This window comes from Macaca thibetana, chromosome 6 (genome assembly GCF_024542745.1).
Source record: "Macaca thibetana thibetana isolate TM-01 chromosome 6, ASM2454274v1, whole genome shotgun sequence".
NCBI lineage: Eukaryota > Metazoa > Chordata > Mammalia > Primates > Cercopithecidae > Macaca > Macaca thibetana.
Window position 1 is genome coordinate 140,040,158 of NC_065583.1, and position 19,768 is coordinate 140,059,925.

General features: G+C 36.3%; 1 protein-coding gene and 1 pseudogene across 9 annotated transcripts in view; one reads left to right on the forward strand and one right to left on the reverse strand.

The window, feature by feature from the left end:
* RICTOR (RPTOR independent companion of MTOR complex 2) overlaps nt 1-19,768 on the reverse strand; it is a 128,808-nt gene that overhangs the window by 70,854 nt on the left and 38,186 nt on the right. For 8 of the 9 annotated variants that reach the window (XM_050793402.1, XM_050793395.1, XM_050793397.1 and 5 more), the window contains one exon: nt 10,936-11,033. In XM_050793402.1, the coding sequence (XP_050649359.1) occupies nt 10,936-11,033 (98 nt within the window). Of the gene's footprint in view, nt 1-10,935; nt 11,034-14,209; nt 17,326-19,768 lie in introns of those variants that run through there. The other variant, XM_050793396.1, reaches the window with a different exon arrangement.
* LOC126957023 (androgen-induced gene 1 protein-like) lies at nt 12,310-12,462 on the forward strand (annotated as a pseudogene).

Here is a 19,768-nt window from a genome sequence, read left to right on the forward strand (position 1 = left end):
GTCAAGGGCAGGACCAGGTGGAGATAACTGAATCATGGGGGCGGTTTCCACCATGCTGTTCACATGATAATGAGTTCCGTCTATGACCATATCACCCTGAACACACCCAATCTCATCTGACAGTGAGTTTTCACGCTATCTGCTGGTTTTATAAAGGGCATCCCCCTTTGCTTGGCACTCATTTTTCCCTCCTACTGCCATGTGAAGAAGGATGTGTTTGATTCCCCTTCCACCATGATTGTAAGTTCCCTGAGGTCTCCCCAGCCATGCAGAACTGTAAGTCAATTTAACCTCTTTCCTTTATAAATTATCCAATCTCGGGCAGTTCTTTATAGTACTGAGAACAGACTAACACAGTAAACTGGTACCACAGAGAGTGGGGCACTGCTGTAAACATACATGACATGTGGAAGTGACTTTGGAACTGGGTAACAGACAGAGACTGGAATAGTTTAGAGGGCTCAGAAGACAGGAAAATGTGGGAAAGTTTGGAACTTCCTAGAGACTTGTTGAATGGCTTTGATCAAATTGCTGATAGTGATATGAACAATGAAGTCCAGGCTAAGATGGTCTGAGATGGAGATGATGAACTTGTTGGGAAGTGGAATAAAGGTGATTCTTGCTATGCTTTAACAAAGAGACTGACAGCATTTTGCCCCTGCACTAGAGATCTGTGAACTTTGAACTTGAAAGAAATGATTTAGGATATCTGGCGGAAAAAAATTCTAAGCAGCAAAGCATTCAAGAGGTAACTTGGTTGCTCTATAAAGCATTCAGTTTTATATATTCACAAAGATACAATTTGGAATTGGAACTTATGTTTAAAAGTGAAGCAAAGCATAAAAGTTTGAAAACTTTGCAGCCTGATGATGCAACAGAAAAGAAAAATTTCTCCTCCATTTTCTGAGGAGAAATTCAAGCTGGCCACAGAAATTTGCACAAGTAACAAGGATCTGAATGTTAGTTACCAAGACAACAGGGAAAATGTCTCCAAGGCATGTCAGAGATCCTCATGGCAGCCCCTCCCATCACAGACCCAGAGGCCTAGGGGGAAAAAGTGGTTTCCTGGTCAGGGCCCAGGGACTTGCTGCTTTGTGTAGTCTTTAGTGCCCTGTATCCCAGCTGCAGCTAAAAGGGGCAACATAGAGCTCAGGCAGTTGCTTCAGATGGTGCAAGCCCCAAGCCTTGGCGATTTACACATGGTGTTGGGCCCGTGGGTGCACAGAAGTCAGGAACTGAGGTTTGGGAACCTCCGTCTAGATTTCAGATGGTGTATGAAAATGCATGGATGTCCACACAGAAGTGTGCTGCAGGGGTGGAGCCCTCATGGAGAACCTCTGCTAGGACACTGCGGAAGGGAAATATGGGGTTGGAGCTCCCACACAGAGTCCACACTGGGGTACTGCCTAGTAGAGCTGTGAGAAGAGGGCCACTATTCTCCAGATCCCAGAATGGGAGATCTACCGACAGCTTGCACTGTGCACCTGGAAAAGCCACAGGCACTCAATTCCAGCCCATGAAAGCAGACAGAAGGGGGTGCTGTATCCTGCAAAGCGACAGAGGCAGAGCTGCCCAACGCTGTGGGAGCTCACTTCTTACATCAGCGTGACCTGGATGTGAGACATGGAGTCAAAGGAGAACATTTTGGAACTTGAAGGTTTAATGACTGCCCTATTGAGTTTTGCACTTGCATGGGGCCTCTAGTAGTTCTTTCATTTTGGCCAATTTCTCCCCTTTGGAATGGGAGTATTTACCCAATGCCTGTACCCTCACTGTATCTAGGATGTAACTAACTTGCTTTTGATTTAACAGACTCATAGGCAGAAGGGACTTGCCTTGTCTCCAATGAAACTTTGGACTTGGACTTTTGGGTTAATGCTGGAATGAGTTAAGACTTTGGGAAACTGTTGAAAGGGCATATTTGTGTTTTGAAATGTGAGGACATGAGACTTTGGAGGGGCCAGGGAAGAATTAAAAGGTTTGGCTCTGTGTTCCCACCCAAATTTCACCTTGAATTGTAATAATCCTCATGTGTCAAGGGTGGAACCAGGTGAAAATACTTGAATCATGTGGTCATTTCCTCCATGCTGTTCTCATGATAGTGAGTGAGTTCTCATGAGATCTGAGAGAACTCACTATCACTGCTTTTATAAGGGACTTCCCCTTAAAAAGTCCTCTGAGAGAACTCACTATCAGTGGTTTTATAAGGAACTTCCTTCCCCCTTCACTCAGAACTCATTATCTCTCCTGCCACCATGTGAAGAAGGACACGTTTGCTTCCCTTTGCACCACGATTATAAGTTTCCTTAGGTCTCCCCAGCCTTGTGGAACTGTGAGTCAACTAAACATCTTTCCTTTAATTACCCAGTCTCGGGCAGTTCTTCACAGCAGTGTGAGAATGGACTAATATACTATGAAAGACACAAGAAGAAACAGAAGAACACAGAGTGAGTTAAAACATGGGCATCCTGTGAAGCCTCTACTAATAATCGAGTTTCTAATTAATCTTCAACCATTAGGCAGCAGTTTTGTCACTACTATTTTAGCTATTACTGGTGACATCCTATCTCCTATATTAATGTAAGTCATTAAAATGTAATTCAGTCTACCCTATTTCATAGGCTTGTTATATATTATGAACAAATCGTTGACTATGTTTAGAAATTGTTAAAGACATTACAAAATGTAAGAATTAGCGTTAACAGTCACATAAAATGCTAAATTATTAGACACCACACTTTTCATTGGGTTTGGGACTCCCCATGCCATCCATGCATTTTTTTAATTGGCTATTGGTCACAACGCCTAGCTAAACATGACCAAATAACATCAGAGTTCATATACAAAGATGTTAAGAGAGCGTACTCTCTGCTTTTCAAGACTAGAAGTATTAAGGATGATGTATCTTATCTTAGTCCCATGGAAAGTGTTTACCTGAGAACGAAGACAACCTGAAAGAAAATAGGAATGAAAAGTAGAGTGGCAGCATGTAACTGACAGTGTCTCAACCCCTGGGTTGTCTTGTCTGAAATTAGGATCCAACATTTGATATTCCTAATTATGTACACAAGTAACTTCTTTATATTTTAGCTAAGATGAATTAGGTTTGCTGAATTTGTTACTTATAATCAAGTTAAACATTCAGTATCTTAAGTTCACAATTATTTTATGAGTATAACATGTTAAACTTAACATTTTTATACAAGCAAAACAAATACTATTATACAAATCTTATTTTAAGATGGGTTAAAGATTTTGATAATGTCACTGGTTTGCCTACTAAAATCCACGTCCATCCTCAGTTAATCAATCTGTTATTTGTTACAATAAATCTATATGACTTTCTTACACAAATACTAAAATATTCAAAAAGGGCTATAAACAATTATATTCTGACAAAGATTACAACAGAACCGTAAATTATCTCCAAGTATTAAAAATTTGTCTGTTTATTAAAATGATCATGTTTTAAAAAATGTAATGACTAGTTAAAACTAGGTAGTTCTAAATGCTACTCCCGTTTTACTTGTATTACTTTGAAGGTTAAATAGCTCTTCCAAATAAGCAAAAGAAATAACAACCCTAATTTTAAAAAACGTTATCTCACATATTAGAATTCCATGGCAGTCTTTCACATGGCAATTTAGACATAAACACACACACACACAGCTACAAAAAAAAAGTAGATTGATATGTATAGAAAAGGAAAGCATCCTACGATATATCGGGATGTGGAAAGCAGCAAACTGCAAGTCAATATACGTATACATACACAGATATATATACACATACACATTTATATACACATATATCACATTCTCATTTAAAAAATACCTTTTTGCATATACATCTACAGTCATGCACTGCATAACGACTTTTCAGTCAATGATGGATCACATGTACGACTGTGGTACCATAAGATTATAATACTATATTTTTACTGTATCTTTTCTATGTTTAGACACTTACCATTGTGTTACAACTGCCTACAGTATTCAGTACAGTAATATGCTTTACAGATTCATAGCCTAAGAGCAACAGACTATACCATATAGCCTGGACATGTAGTACACTACACCATCAATGATTGTGTAAGTACACTCTATGATGTTCACAAAACGATGAAATCACCTAATGATACATTCCTTGAATATATCCTGGGTAATAATGGTAAATAAATGATGTATAACTGTATAATAAATGGCAAATAAACTGAGCACAATAGTAAACTCTTCATTTTGTTTAGCTCATTTAAATATCACAATTCCCAAGAAAATACACACACACATTTATATTTATAATTATACCAGAAAAGGATAAATATTTTCTAGTGGTTACCGCTGGAGAGTGGTATTTCTGTCAGAACAGGGAGGTGGGTGGGAAGGGTATGAAAGGGAAGAGTTTCACTTTTTATCATATATTCTTCTGTACCATTTTAATTTTTTTATACTCAGCTTATACCTTAAAGTTTTTAAAAAGCAGAACAAAATAAATATTCCTTTAAAGCTTCTTTTAATGTAAATATATGAGATTAAGTATAGGAAAAGAGAACTTTTAAGATATGAAAGAGTTGAAATATTTTCATCTTTAAAAAGCAGGTCTTTAGATTATGAGCATGTTGTCAGTTTTAAAAATAGAATACTAAGATTATATTCATCAGCAGTCTGTTATACACATTACTTTATCCAGTGAGATGATGTCAGAAGGCAAGCATGGGTGTGTGACATTCACATGGTTAAAGGATCACATCACTAGCTCCCTTTCTTTATACCTTAAAAGGAGGTTTAGTTTTGAAGCTGAAGTTCACCCTATACAACATTTTAATGTCACTGTTCTAGTAAGATAAATTAATCCTAACAGGCTTACACTTAATAACAAAACAAATGCCAGTAAAAACAAAAACTCATATTTAAAATGCATCATCTTCCCAATCTAATACCATTAATTAAACACATATTATGTGACACACTTTGGAGTAGAGAGGGATATGAGGGTGGAAAAATAAACATTATGTATTTTTTTGTGTTTGAGAAACTCGGTTTAATAACAGAGCAACCTACAATAAATAATAAAACAGATAAAATTTAGTAGGCATATCTATCAACTAAATGGAAACACAGAAGAGGGTGGCAAAAAAACTCCACTAGTCCTGGTATCATAATTATTTTTCTTATTTTCTTATTCTATAGAGCTATTCTTAGAAATTTCTGAGAATTCCTAAATTTTACTCAATAAGCAAATGAATGAATTTACAGGTTTTATAGGAATACTAGTTACCTAAATATTTATATACTTAGGTCTCTAACAAATGGAATTCAAGACACAGTACAATTAAATTCAGTGTTTGTTTTGTGCTGCATATTTGAATAAATTTTATAATAAAATCTACACACAATTTATTTACAGAAATGGTCCTTAATGGGGGGCAATTTTGTCTCCCAGGGAACATTTGGCAATATCTGGAGACATTTCTGCTTGTCACAACTGGTTTGGGGCGGGGGTGCTACTGGCATCTAGTAGGTAGAGGCCAGGGACAATGCTGAACACCCTAAAATACACACAGCAGCTTCTCAAAACAAATAATAATCTAGCTCAATTTGTTAGTAATGCCGGCACTGAAAAACCCTGATTTACAGTAATAGTTTACCAATTGACAACTCAAACTATTAAGCAGACTCACCACCTTATAGTCAGCTAAAAACTAGAGAGGTGACAAAAAGAACAAAAAAACACAAAAACCAAACATGAGGTTGAATCAAGGCACTGCCTATTACACAGCACATATTATGTGCCAGGCACTAGACTGAGACCTTGCCTCTACAGAAAGCAAGATTACCTCTGAGTAAAGAAATCTGCCTAAGATTGCCCTGACAGTTAATCACAGTTGTGCTTCAAGTCTCCATCTGTTTGATCTAAAGCTCATGCTTTTCCCAGCACATCACTAAGCAGTCAAAACAGATTTTATCAAGTCCAAAGTTCATGGACTCTATTCAGAGGACAGCCCCTAAGATCGTGACTCAGGGCGTACTCACTCTTAGAATAGACAAATTCTAATAAGTTTGGCTATCAGGATTTTAAAATCATAGCAACATAGCAAAGAAAGGGGCTGCTGCAAAGCTTGCACCAAGGCCAGAGGGATATATGAAAATCATTTTGTAAAGGATATGGTAAAACAAAAAACAAACAAGACTATAAAAAGTACAAAAGTTTAGAGCCTTCATTACAGAGATGTATCACTGCACACTCTACAGTGGTACAATAGAGAAAAGGAAGGAGGGGGGAACAGAAAAGGGGGCAAAGGGACTGAGAAAAGATGGAGGACGAGAAAGGTGACAAGGAAGGGTGAAGAAAGAAGAGTGAGAAGATGAAGAGGGGAAAAAGGAAGAAGTAGAGAAGGGATGAGAAGGAGTAAAGGCAGAAGAGAGTGGGGGAGCACAAATCAAGAAAGAGAGAGGAGGTGGAGTGAATAACTTAGTGAAATACTGTGGGGGAAATTTAGACCGACAGAAAACAAGGAAACTGGAGAGAGAAGAATAAAGAAAAAAGGGAAACTAATCCTCATGCAAGAGAACCTGGGACCCAGACAGAAATAAATGAGAAGGGAGAATAAGAGGTGTTCAACAGATTCCTAGAAATGAAGGCTTTTAAGCCACTCCTGTTCCAAAAAACTGTGTATCTTCACTGTCCAATGTGGTTACTAGCTACTAGTCGCAAGTGGCTATGAGCACTGGAAATGTGGCTAGTCTTATAAACTTGCTTTCAAAATTTTAGTATGAAAAAACAGCAAAATAACATTTAATAATGTTTTATACTAATTACATCAAATGATAATGTTTTAGATATACTGGCTTAATAAAAATATTAAAAATTAATGTCATGTTTCTTTTTACTGTTTTAGTATGGCTACTAGGAAATTTAAAATTACATATGTGGCTCACATCATATTTCTATTAGGCAACACTATTCTAGATTTTTAAGATTGCTGTAGGGCCCATGCTGGTAACAAAGTAAAATAACAGGAATTACTGCCATTTTCACCTCCATCCCCAACTTTCAGAATCCTAATTGGCAAGAGATGTGGAACTATATATCAAGGTGTCCAAACTTGGTTATAACAGCAATCATAACTGCAAACAGGACACAGACCTCTATTATAATTGTTTTTAATGGTTAAAACTAAGCAAGTGAGGCTTATTTGAATTAAGTGAAGATTGGTGAAATAAAATTGTAAAATTTAATAAAAGACAATGAAACTAGAAGATGCATTTTGCAACCTTGGAACAATGTTGGAGTCTTAAAGATGTGACATTATCTCACCACCATGTTGAAGAAAGATGTTTGAAGATTTTCATTACATTCACTCACACTACAAAATACAGAAACATATTTCTGAAAGCCCATTCTCCAGTACCTATTCAATGTTTTTAAAAGTTTTTTTTTTTTAAATGACTTTCTCATCCCTCATACAAATCATTTTCTCATCTCTTATATATTAAAAAAGAGCCAGAATATTTTAAAACTTCACTAATGAAAAATAAATGCCTATGTGCTCGCTTCCCTAGCTATAGAAAAAAACCCAACCTATATTTATTGCACTATACTACATAAAAAAATTGTATTACACAGTGACTATATTCTCATCCCCTTCTATTTCTATGAAATAAAAATCAAATCCAAGTCACAGTTCAGTTACTTAAAGAATATTTGGAAGGATTAAAACAGTGCAGCTCAAACTTGAATGTACCCATACGTTTGCTTGAGACTTTTTATTGAACTGTAGATCCTGATTTAGTAGGTCTGGGGTGGGGCTAAAATAGCACATTTTCAAACAAGCTTCAAGGCGATACCAATACCGATGAACTGTGGATATTCTGAGTAGCAAAGGGTTAAAACATAAAATAATTCTTTCATCAAAAACAATTTATATTTGATATACTAAAAGGTAAGGGGAACGTTATCCCAAAGACCCATTCTGTTTTCTATTTTAGGGTATCTCCCAAAATAGCAGGCATTTTAGTGTTTGCATGAATTGGCTCTCCAGCATTACAAGGCTGAGAAATATACCAATCCACTCATCAAACTCAAGAATTCTGGGCTGCTATTAGAGATCAAATCAATGTTTATTTGGGACCAGGACCCCTACAATTTGGGCTCTAATTTAGATCCAAATAATGGGGATACAACATCAGGAAAAGAGAAAGTTATAATATAGTTCTTTGGGTTTATGGCTATATTTATTAAATATGGCACACATATGTAGTTAAATACGAATACTTACAAGCATACTTCATTTTATTGAGTTTCACAGATGCTGTGTTTTTTACACATTGAAGGTTTGTGGCAAACCTGCATCAAGCAAGTTCATTGGTGCCATTTTTCCAAACGCATGAGCTCACTTTGTGTGTCTGTCACATTTTGGCAATTCTTACAATACTAAAAATGTTTTCATTATTATTACTGTCTGTTAGGGTGATCTATGATCAGTGATCCTCAATGTAACTATTATCATTGTTTTGGGGCAAGATGAGCTGGACCCATATAGGACGATGAACTTAATAAATACGTGTTCCAACTGCTCCACCAACTGGGTGTTTCTGTCTCTCCCTCTCTCCTTGGGCCTATTTCCTCAGATACAATACTTAGTAAAATTGGGCAAATTAATAACACTATAATGGCCTCTAAGTGTTCAAATAAAAAGGAGAGTCAACCATCTCTCGCTTTAAATCACAAGTTAAAGATTGAGCTTAGTGAAGAAAGTCCAGAGAGGCCTCTTGTGACAAACAGGTAGCCAAGTTGTGAATGCAAAGGAAAAGTTCTTGAAGAAAATTAAAAGTACTACTCCAATAAACACACAAATAATATGAAGGCAAAACAGACTTACTGCTGATAGAAAGTTTTAGTGGTCCAGATAGAAGATTAAACTGGCTGCCAACATTCCTTTAAACTAAAGCCTAACCCAGAGCAAGCAAGGCCCTAACTCTCTTAAATGTTATGAAGGCTGACAGAGGTGAGAAAGCTGCAGAAGAAAAGTGTGAATGGTTCATGAGGTTAAAGGAAAGAACCCATCTCCATAACATAAAATGGCAAGGTAAAGCAGTAGATGCTGATACAAAAGCTGCAACAAGTTATTCAGCAGACACAGCTAAGATCACTGACCAAGGTAGCTACACTAGACAACAGATTTTCAACGCAGATCAAACAATCTTCAACTGGAAGAAGATGCCATCGAGAACTTTCATAGCTAAAGAGAAGTCAATGTCTGGCATCAAAGCTTCAAAAGACAGGCTGACTCATGTCTGGGGCTAATGCAGCTTGTGACTTTAGATTGAACCCAATGATCATTTACTATTCTGAAAATCCTAGAGATATTAAGAATTATGCTAAAGCTGCTTTGTCTCTGCTTTACAAATGGAACAAGGCCTGGATGACAGCACATCTGTTTACAGCATGGTTTACTAAATATTTTAAACGTACTGTTGAGAAAACAGTATTTGCTATCGCTCAGGAAAAAAAAAAAAGATTTCTTTTAAAATATTACTGCTCATTGACAATGCACCTAGTCACCCAAGAGCTGATAGTCACAAGGAGATTAATGTTGTTTTCATGCTTGCTAACACAACATCCATTCTGCAGCCCATGAATCGGGGAATAATTTTGATTTTCAAGTCTTATTTTAATGAAATACTTTTTGTAACACTACAATAGATAGTAGTAACACTACACAGATAGTGATTCCTCTGATGGATCTGGTCAAAGTAAACTGAAAATCTTCTGGAAAGGATTCATCATTCCAGATGCCATTAAGAACATTCCTGATTCATGGGAGGAAATCAAAATCTCAACACTAACAGGAACTTGGAAGAAGTTTATTCCAATACTCATGGATGACTTTGAGGCATTCAAGGTGTCAGTGGAAGGAGTCACTGCAGACGTGGAAGAAATAGCAAGAGAACTAGAATTAGAGTTGGAGCCTGAAGATGTGACTGAATTGCTGCAATCTCATGAAAAAGCTTTAATGGATAAAGAGTTTCCTCTTATGGATAAGCAAAAACGGGGTTTCATGAAATCTATTCCTGGTGAAGATGCTGTGAACACTGTTGAAATGACAACAAATAATTCAGAATATTACAGAAACTTAGTTGATACAGCAGTGGCAGGGTTTGAGAGGACTAACTCCAATTTTGAAAGAAAAATGCTATCAAACAGCATTGCATGCTACAGAGAAATCTTTCATGAGAGAAAGAGTCAATGTGGCAAACTTCATTGCTGTCTTATTTTAAGAAATCGCTACAGTCACCTCAACCTTCAGCAACCACTACTCTGATAAGGCAGCAGCCATCGACATTGAGGCAAGTTCCTCCACCAACAAAAAAACCCCCACAATCTGCTGACGGCTCAGATGACTGTATTTTTTAATCGGTATTTTTAAATTAAGGTACATACATTTTTTTAAACATAATACTATTGTACACTTAACAGACTACACTACAGTATAAACATAACTTTTTATACTCACCGGGAAACCAAAAAACTCGTGACATCCTTTATTACAGCATTCACTTTATTGCAGTGGTTTAGAATCACACCTACAATATCTCCAATGTATGCCTGTACCATATATTATCAAGTAAAATATGTAGAAGGCAAAAGAAATGCATCCTTATGTGAATAAAAGGTTGAACTGTAAATTTCTCAGTGATTTTATTCTTTTCTGAACCTACCAAATTTTCTATAACAAAGATGTAATGATTCCATTACACAAATACATTTTTAAGTTTAAGATACACAGGACAAAATCCATGAGAAGCAGGAAAGAAAAGCATTAATGCTGAGTGAATACACAAGAATTTGTATTTAATGATGGTCAAGAAACATTTAGTAAGTGTGGTAAGGAACAAAGAATTTTAGATAATAATAAAAATTCAAGTTACTTACCTTAGTAAAGTTATTCAGATGGCCTAGCTTTCTCATATTTGATACTCCTTGCAATCTGGCCACATTTTGGAGAATCTCTCTTAAGTTATCAGAAGGTTCTAGAAGGAAAGACAAGACAATTTAACATAATTTTTTGAGTATTTCCCCGCTGAAACACATAAAACATGCAGTATTAAAACTTCACAACTTTGATTCTTGGTTTGAAGTGTTACCCTCCACCCCAAATCTATTAATTTAAATGACTTCAAAGTCTCTGTGATGAATCAAATTAACTTCACATCTCTACTCCCCTATACCCATGGTCCAGCTCTGTATCACTGCCTGGAATTACTCAACCACAAAATCTTAAATATTGCTATTATTTGAATGTGTTCCCCCAAAGTTGTGTTGGAAACTTAAACCACTAATGCAAAGTGTTGAGAAGTGGGACCTTTAAGAGGTGATTAGGTTATGAAGGCTCTGCCCCCATGAATGGATTGTTGAGGAGGAAGTGGGTTATCATGAGAGTGGGTTTGTTATAAAAGCTTTTGGCTCCCTCTTGCATGTACCACCCCCACCTTGCTTGTGCTCTTGCTCTCACAAGCATGTCTCCTCTCACCCCACCTCCAGTGCTCTCTTGACCTTCCATTCCAGCATGGGATGACATGGCAAGAAGGCACTTACTAGATAAAGGCCCCTTGACCTCAGACTTCCCTGCCTCCAGAACTGTGAGAAATAAATCTCTGTATTTTATAAATTTCCCAGTTTCAGATACTCTGTTACAGCAGCATAAAACAGACTAAGAAAAATCTCAACATCACAACTTTCACTTGATATTTGTTTGATAGCAAGGCTACAATGTAGTAAAAGGGACCAAACAAACTGTCCCCGTTTGAGTAAACCAAAAAATTAGATAAAATATATAGATGGTCCGTGACTTACAACTGTTAGACTTAATTTTTCAACTTTACATGGTGCCAAAGCAATACACATTCAGTAGAAAATATACTTCAAGAACCCATAAAACCACTGTTTTTCAGTATAGTACTCAATATACTGCATGAAATGTACAACATCTTATAATATAGGCTTTGTGTGAGATAGTTTTGCCCAACTATAGGTTAATGTAAGTGTTCTGAGTATATTCAAGGTAGGCTAGGCTAAAGTAAGATGTTTGGTAGGTTAGGCACATTAAATGTATTTTTTACTTAAGACATTTTGAACTTACAATGGATGTATTGGGATGTAACCCCACCAGTGAGCTGTGGAACTTTAAGCTGCTTAACATATGTGTAACTGGAAACCCCAAAGGAAAGAAAGAATTGAGGGAACAGAGCAATTACTTGAAGAAATGATGGATAAAAGCCACCCAGCCTTCCCAGGCCTCTTGCAAACATGGCTCCTGTCCCCTGCCAGGTGCTGCCAGTGGTGTTTCTGCTGTCATACTGCTCTATCCTGTGCAACTAGAACGCCATCAAAATGCCCTTGCATCAGACCCAAGGGGGGAGCTGGAAATTGCTGCTGTTCATTGTTTTGTGTTGCAGCTAAAGGCCTGGCTGCCCCAGAGCAGCACCTTCTGAACCATTCACTATTACCTGGTAGCTGGGGGACAGATGGAGGTGGGGTGCAGCCAGGTGGTGGACTATTTGGAGGGAGACACAAAACTGCTTCTAAGAAATGACACAGGAACATCTTAACTAACAAAAGCATCAGACAAACTTAACCATGAATGGCTGGAAACCCATTCACCCTCAAGATGCTTTCCTGAGCACCCACTGTGGGATAGGGATAAACTTGCTGCAATTGAAGGAAGCAGTGTAATGTCTAGTAATTTGGAGTTTCACCTGGAGCGACCCAAATCCTCATGAGAGAGAGAAAGCACCTAATAAAGTCTTCTTTGCAAAAAAAGAAAAAAGTGATGGATGAAAACTTTCCAAATTTGATGAAAACAATAAACCAGTAAAATGCTCATCAAGCCCCAATCATAAGAAACATGCAGAAAACTTTCAGACCTAGGCAGATTATAATCAAATTGCTCAAAACCACTGATGAAGCTAATTTTAAGAGTAGCCAGATTAAAAAAAAAAAAAAAAAAAAAAAAAAAAGAAGTTACACAGAGAAAAGAAAAGCCAAAAAAAAAAAAAAAAGATAACGGCGGATTTCTTATCCAAAACAGGACAAAACAGAAGACAGTGAAGCAACATCTTTAAAGTAATGAAAGAAAAAAAATACTTGCTTTACAAAAGCAAGCCAAGAAAACTAGACCTAGGCAGATTACAATCAAATTGCTCAAAACAACTGATAAGAGAAAAATCTTAAAAGTAGCCAGATTAACAACAACAAAAAAAAGTTACATAAAGCAAAAAAAAAAAACAAAAAAGGATAACAATGGATTTATTGTCCAAACAGAAGACAGTGAAGCAACATCTTTAAAGTAACGAAAAAAATGCTTTAAAAATATACTTTACAAAAACAAGCCATGGGCCAGATATGGTCTTACAGGCAGTAGTTCGCCACCTCTGGAATACAATGTCAATTTCTTCAGATGGCTATAAACTACTAAAATCTTCGCCATCCTATTTAAATAAAAACAAAAGCACAATTTTTAAAATACATTATCAAGTTTTTGATATTTTAGTTTAAGAGCCATTATGACTTCCTTTGAGACTTATCTGTTAACGCAAACTCAAGGAATTGTTTGTTTTGAATTAGTGTTTTCCTCACCAAATGAAACTGTTTGCATTGTCCTGTTTAAATTTAGCTTGTGTCTGCCTACCTTACTCCATTCTTTTATACAGGGTGTTATCTATGACAACAAATGTGGTGTCAAAGCACTAAGTACACTACTTAGCTATTTCCAATTGCTTTGAAGTTGCTATATGCTGAGATTAGTCATTTGATTTTCATGACAGACGAAATATTTTTAACGTAAATAAAATTCAATCTTAAGTGATTTAGCATGGCAGTCCCCAACCTTCTGGACACCAGGGACGGGTTCTGTGGAAAACAATTTTTCCATGGACCCGGGGTGGGGATGGTTTTGGGATGAAACTGTTTCACCTCAAATCACCAGACATTAGATTCTCATAAGGAAGGCATAACCTAGCTCCCTCACATGTGCAGTGCACAATAGGGTTTGTGCTCCTATTAATTATCTAATGCTGTTGCTGATCTAACAGGAGATGGAGCTCTGGCAGTAATGCTCACTCCCCCGCCGCTCACCGCCTGCTGTGCAGCCCGGTCCCTAGCAAACGACAGACCTGTACCAGTCCAGGCTCAGGGGCTGGAGACTTACGGTTTAGCATATGTCTTTATACTTAGTGATTCTGGGGAGTTATTTTGAAAGTTGAATGATCCATCACTGAGTGAGACTGGATCTATTAGAAAGAATTACAAGGGGCCATGAATAGGTCACTGTTAGTATTTAGTCGTATCTTTTCACTACTATAAATTGTATCTGTTTGAAAAGACTGTAGGCGAAAAATTATAAGCAAGTCAATGGCATTAACATGACTTAACTATATTTGAGAAGTTCATAAAAATTTTATAACAACGCTTTAGATAATTTAGGACCTATGGTAGTTTGCAAAGTCAGGGTGGAGGTTCATAGAAGCTAGTGTGACACGCATCTAATGGAAATGTATAATCTAAACATTTTACTTCAATTTATCATTAGCTTGTCAGGCAGCAAACAGTAAGATTTACTTGTGATAATATAGTTACTGCTATCTAATCTAACAGTTACGATGATTAGTCTGAAAAGATAGATTCCTTACAAAGGTTTGCAAATTTTTAAATACGGCTTATTTTTTGGGTACAAACTGATTGCAGACATTTTTTTAAAACCACAATCTTGTTACAAAGCAAAATCTTGCATCTAAGTGTATTCATTCAACAAGTATTAACTGAATAGCTATTATGATCAGGTACTGTTTTAGGTACTGGAAATATAGCAATAAACAACACAACTCCCTCTCTAATGTATCTAACATAGACGTGGAAGAAAACTGATGACAACAACAAACTGCATGCACATAATTTAAAAACTCACAGGTGGTGGTAACTCAACAATGAGTCAAGTGTTTGCCTAATGAAGATGTTATCCTTAACTCAAACCAAAATGAACCAGCCTTTCTCCTTCCTTCTCCTCCTCAAAGCTTTCTCCTTTATATAATTACCAAGAACCTCCACCTCCCAGACAGTATTTGGCTTCCCAGATCAATTAAAACAGTATTAGGACCATTTTAGACACTGAATTACTATCTAACATTCATGTGGTACAATGCTGCTCTGAGGGACTTTTTAACTTGAAATAACAGGTTAAGTTTTCCTGGTAATAAAATGAGAAATCTCTGCTTTCTTCTTTACTTGCTAGACCAGGGACTGAAAAACATTCTCTGTAAAGAACCAGGTAAAGTATTTTAGGCTTTGCAGGCCATAAGTCTCTGCTGCAGCTATGCAACTCTAAAGTTTTACATCAGAAAGTAAGTATAGAAAATTGACTTTTCAGGTGTATTAGTCAGTTCAGTATACCATAAAACTAAGTAATGGAGACCGAACGGCTTATTCAACAACAGAAGCTTATGTCTCACAGTTCTGGAGGCTCCAAGTCCAAGATCGGGGTGCCAGCATGGTCAGGTCCTGGTTCCTCTTTCAGGTTGTAGACTGCCAATTTCTCACCATCTCCTCACATGGTGGGGAAAGGGGCTAGAGGGCTCCCTGGGGTCCCTTTTATAAGGGCACTAATTCCATTGGTGAGGGCTTCACCCTTATAACCTAATTACCTCCTAGGGGCCCCACCTCCTAATACCAATACATTACGGGTTAGGATTTTGACATATGAATTTTTGAATGACACAAACATTCAGTTCATTGCACTGCTCCAATAAAACAAACTTGGCTCTCGAGCTGCAGTCTGTCAACCCTTAGAGTGTCAACACTTACACTGGTAAGCAAGCTGATTGACATGGTTTTTATAAGGGAGATAGAATGAATAGATATGGAAATGCAAAAGAAATTTAAAGAGAGGTTTACCCGTCTCTATTTCTTCCTGCTCACAGTGTTTCCAATTTTCCTTCTCTAAAACTGTCTACTGATAACAGCAATATGTGAAAAGTATAAGGTCAGAAGTGAGATAATCTAAGATGATATTCTCTGAAGCCTTAAAGTTTAGAAAACCATGGCTGTATGAGAGAAAAAAGGAAAAAACAACCAGACACAGTTGCTTACACCTGTAGTCCCATCTACTCAGGAGGCTGAGGTGGGAGGACTGCTTAAGCCCAGGAGGTCAAGGCTGCAGTGAGCAGTGATCATGTCACTTGTACTCCAGCCTGGGCAACAGACCGTGTCTCAAAAACAAAACAAAACAAAACAAAACAAAAAAAAGGAAAAATTAAATGTAGGTAGCTTGCTATGATAGGCAACTACTCAAATGGAAGGAAGCAAAATACAAAAGAACCACTAGAATTACAGTGGTTCTTTTCTTCATATTGTGTAGACTGTAAATACTACATGTATTCCTGATAAATCTCTCTGGAGGTAATGCAATAACTGCAGCAATTCTAACTATCCAGTGATTTAATATCTTCAGTTGTAGAGCTGAATACAATTGATTTCAACCATCTTTAATTTGATCTGTCTTCTCCTGTCCTTCCATCGAGGAGTTGCCTATTCTGCTTGTGACACTGTAGATACATTGTGGTATTGTTTTTAATAGACGACTTAAAAATATAATGTATGGCTGGGCGCGGTGGCTCATGCCTGTAATCTTAGCACTTTGAGGGGCAGAGGCGAGTGGATCACCTGAGGTCAGAAGTTTGAGACCAGCCTGACCAACATGGAGAAACCCCGTCTCTCCTAACAATACAAAATAAGCTGGGCGTGGTGGTGCATGCCTATAACTCCAGCTACTTGGGAGGCTGAGGGAGGAGAATCACTTGAACCCGGGAAGCGGAGGTTGTGGTGAGCCGAGATTGTACCACTGCACTCCAGCCTGGGCCACAAGAGCAAAACTCCGTCTCAAAAAAAAAAAAAAAAAAAAAAATGTATTACTCTCACATACTAGATACTGCATATTATTAAGAAAAACGAAATACAGATTTAGAAGAGAAACCAAAATGTCAAGAGATTTATTTTCTTAACTTTACACTGCCTTGTATGTTTTTGGAAGGAGGACTGTATAAAACTTTAAGTATAGCTGAAAAGGGATAGGGTTAACACTTAATTTACCCCAAAGGAGATGATGCAAGGCTATTCAAGGATTCTTGCAATTAGGAAAGTATATACATCAAAAATATTTTCAGAGAAGTTAATTTTAGGTGGCAAAAATTACTGATGATTTATTTTTATGTCTTGGACTATATTTTACAACTTCTCTAAACGAGTATTAAAAAAATATGTACAAAATGAGAGGAAATGAAAAAAAATGAAGACTTCATGGCTCTGATTAGATTAAAATAATTAATCTCTTTATATTGCTTTTATAAGAAAAAATGGAAAAAGCAGTTTAAAATAAATATAATAAATGTAAGTGTAATGTTTTATATGTGCTTCACTATCATGAATTGTATGACACGTATATAGTATTCACCAGAGTATTACATATTAACGTCACCATAAGTTACACGTATTTATGTTGAAGTTTATTTTTTGGAGTACTTCTGATGTTACATTATTTTATAAACATTTTGAAAAATAAAAAAGTCAAATAAAATTTTAAAAAATTACTAACACTTCCATCCTGCAGAAGCATGTTTACATATCAATGTTAAATATTTTTCTAAGTATACAGAATAGAAAGCAGTCTTAATTAGTATAAAGTTAATTATCTGACGTAAGTATCTAATCCTCTGCTCATCAAAAGACTATTAAGAAAATGAAAAGACAATCTACAAAATGGGGAAAAAACATTCACAGCACAAACATCAGACGAGATTTTAATAACCAATATATGACTATCATCTACAAATCAACAATAAAATAACCTATGTAAAAACAGGTAAAAGATTTAAACAGATGTGAAAGCAAAAGAGGGTAAGAGGCCAAAAAGTATGAGAAAAGGTGCCTACCATCATTAATTAACAGGAAAATGAAAATTAAAACCACAGAAGTACCATTACACACATATAAGAATAGCTAAAATCAAGAAGAATGACAACATCAAATGTTGGAGAGGCTATGGAGCAACCGGAATTCTTACACACTATTGGAGGAGCATTAAATGTTACAATCACTTTAAAGAACAGTTGGCAATATACATCTGTCAATATTATGATTCTGTAATTTCACTCTCAGTTAAAAATATATGACAACAAATATACTTGTACAAGAATATTTATAGCAGCCTTATTCATAACAGTCCCAAACTGGAAACAACCCAAATGTCCATCAACAAATGGATAAACAAATTGTAGTATATCTACATACTGGAATATTAATCAAAAATAAAGAAAAAAAATAGAGCTATGTGCAGTGGCTCATGCCTGTAATCTCAACATCTAGGGAGGCTGAGGCAGGAGGATCCCTTGAGGCCAGCTGTTCGAGGCTACAGTGAGCTATGAATGTGCCACTGCACTCCAGCCTGGGTGCCAGAGCAAGACCCAGTCTCTTAAAACAAAAACAAAACAATATTAATAAGAAAAAAACAAACTACTCATACATACAACATAGATGAATTTCAAAAATGTTAAGAAGCCAGATATAAGAGTATATATATATATATAGTATCATTCTATTTGTATGCAATGCAAATATAAGCAGAGGTAATCTATGATGATAGAAGTCAGACAGTGATTGTTGGAAGATAAAGTAACCAACTGGAAATAGGCAAGGGGGTTTAGGGAAGGGGATAAAAATATGTTATATCTTGTTTGAAAGTAGTGGATAATTACTGAATGGCACTTAAATGCATACTTAAAATATGTACATTTTATTTTGTGTTAATTTCAGCTCAACAAAGATTGCATAAAACTCTTTACATATTTAAACACACACATATACACACAAAGATACATAATACATAGACCACCAAGAGAAAACTAATGTATAAACCATTATTCACTAATTATTCATTTATTTATTGGCTCAATTCTGTGCATGTGCACATGTACACACACAGATGGATATGCTGATATGTGTGTAAACATTAACATAAAATTGGCTTCAATATATGCTGCTTTATAACTTGCTGCAATAAACTATATTGTTGTTATCTTTACCTGTCAATAAATACACAACACAAAATTTATTTTTAAATAAATCTGAGTCCATGTACATAAAGTAAATTCATGACCAAAAAATGCTGGCATGCACATGCTACTTGGGAGTAATGGAAAGGAAAAACACCTTTGGAATAAAAAAGAACTGAATTCAAGTCTAGCTTATTCACCCCCAAACCATGTAGCCTTGGCTAAATTACTTAACTTCATGAGCATCCATTTTCTCATAGGTAAAGTGGAAATATATAACTACTTTAAAAATGCTCTTGCAAAATGTGAGATATAACTTCCTTAGCACAATGCCTAGCCCATAACAGCTACTCAATAAATAATAACTATAATTAAAAGTTATTTGTTTAGCATAATCAATTTTCATGGAGCAATCATGTGAAAGTTATACAGCTGGCCCAGGCAAGTGTTTAACACATTAGTCTGTTTAACTTTTATTATATGAGGGTTTTAGTGGTATATTACTTTCATGATCCAAGATTAATTCGTTTTTAAAGTAGAAACATTAATGACCTTCCAGAGCTATATTAATGATTACATTAGATATTCCATATAGAAATATTCAACCCATAAAGTGCTATACAGATACTAGAAATTATGACCCTCTTTCTTTTAGTTTAGTCTGAATT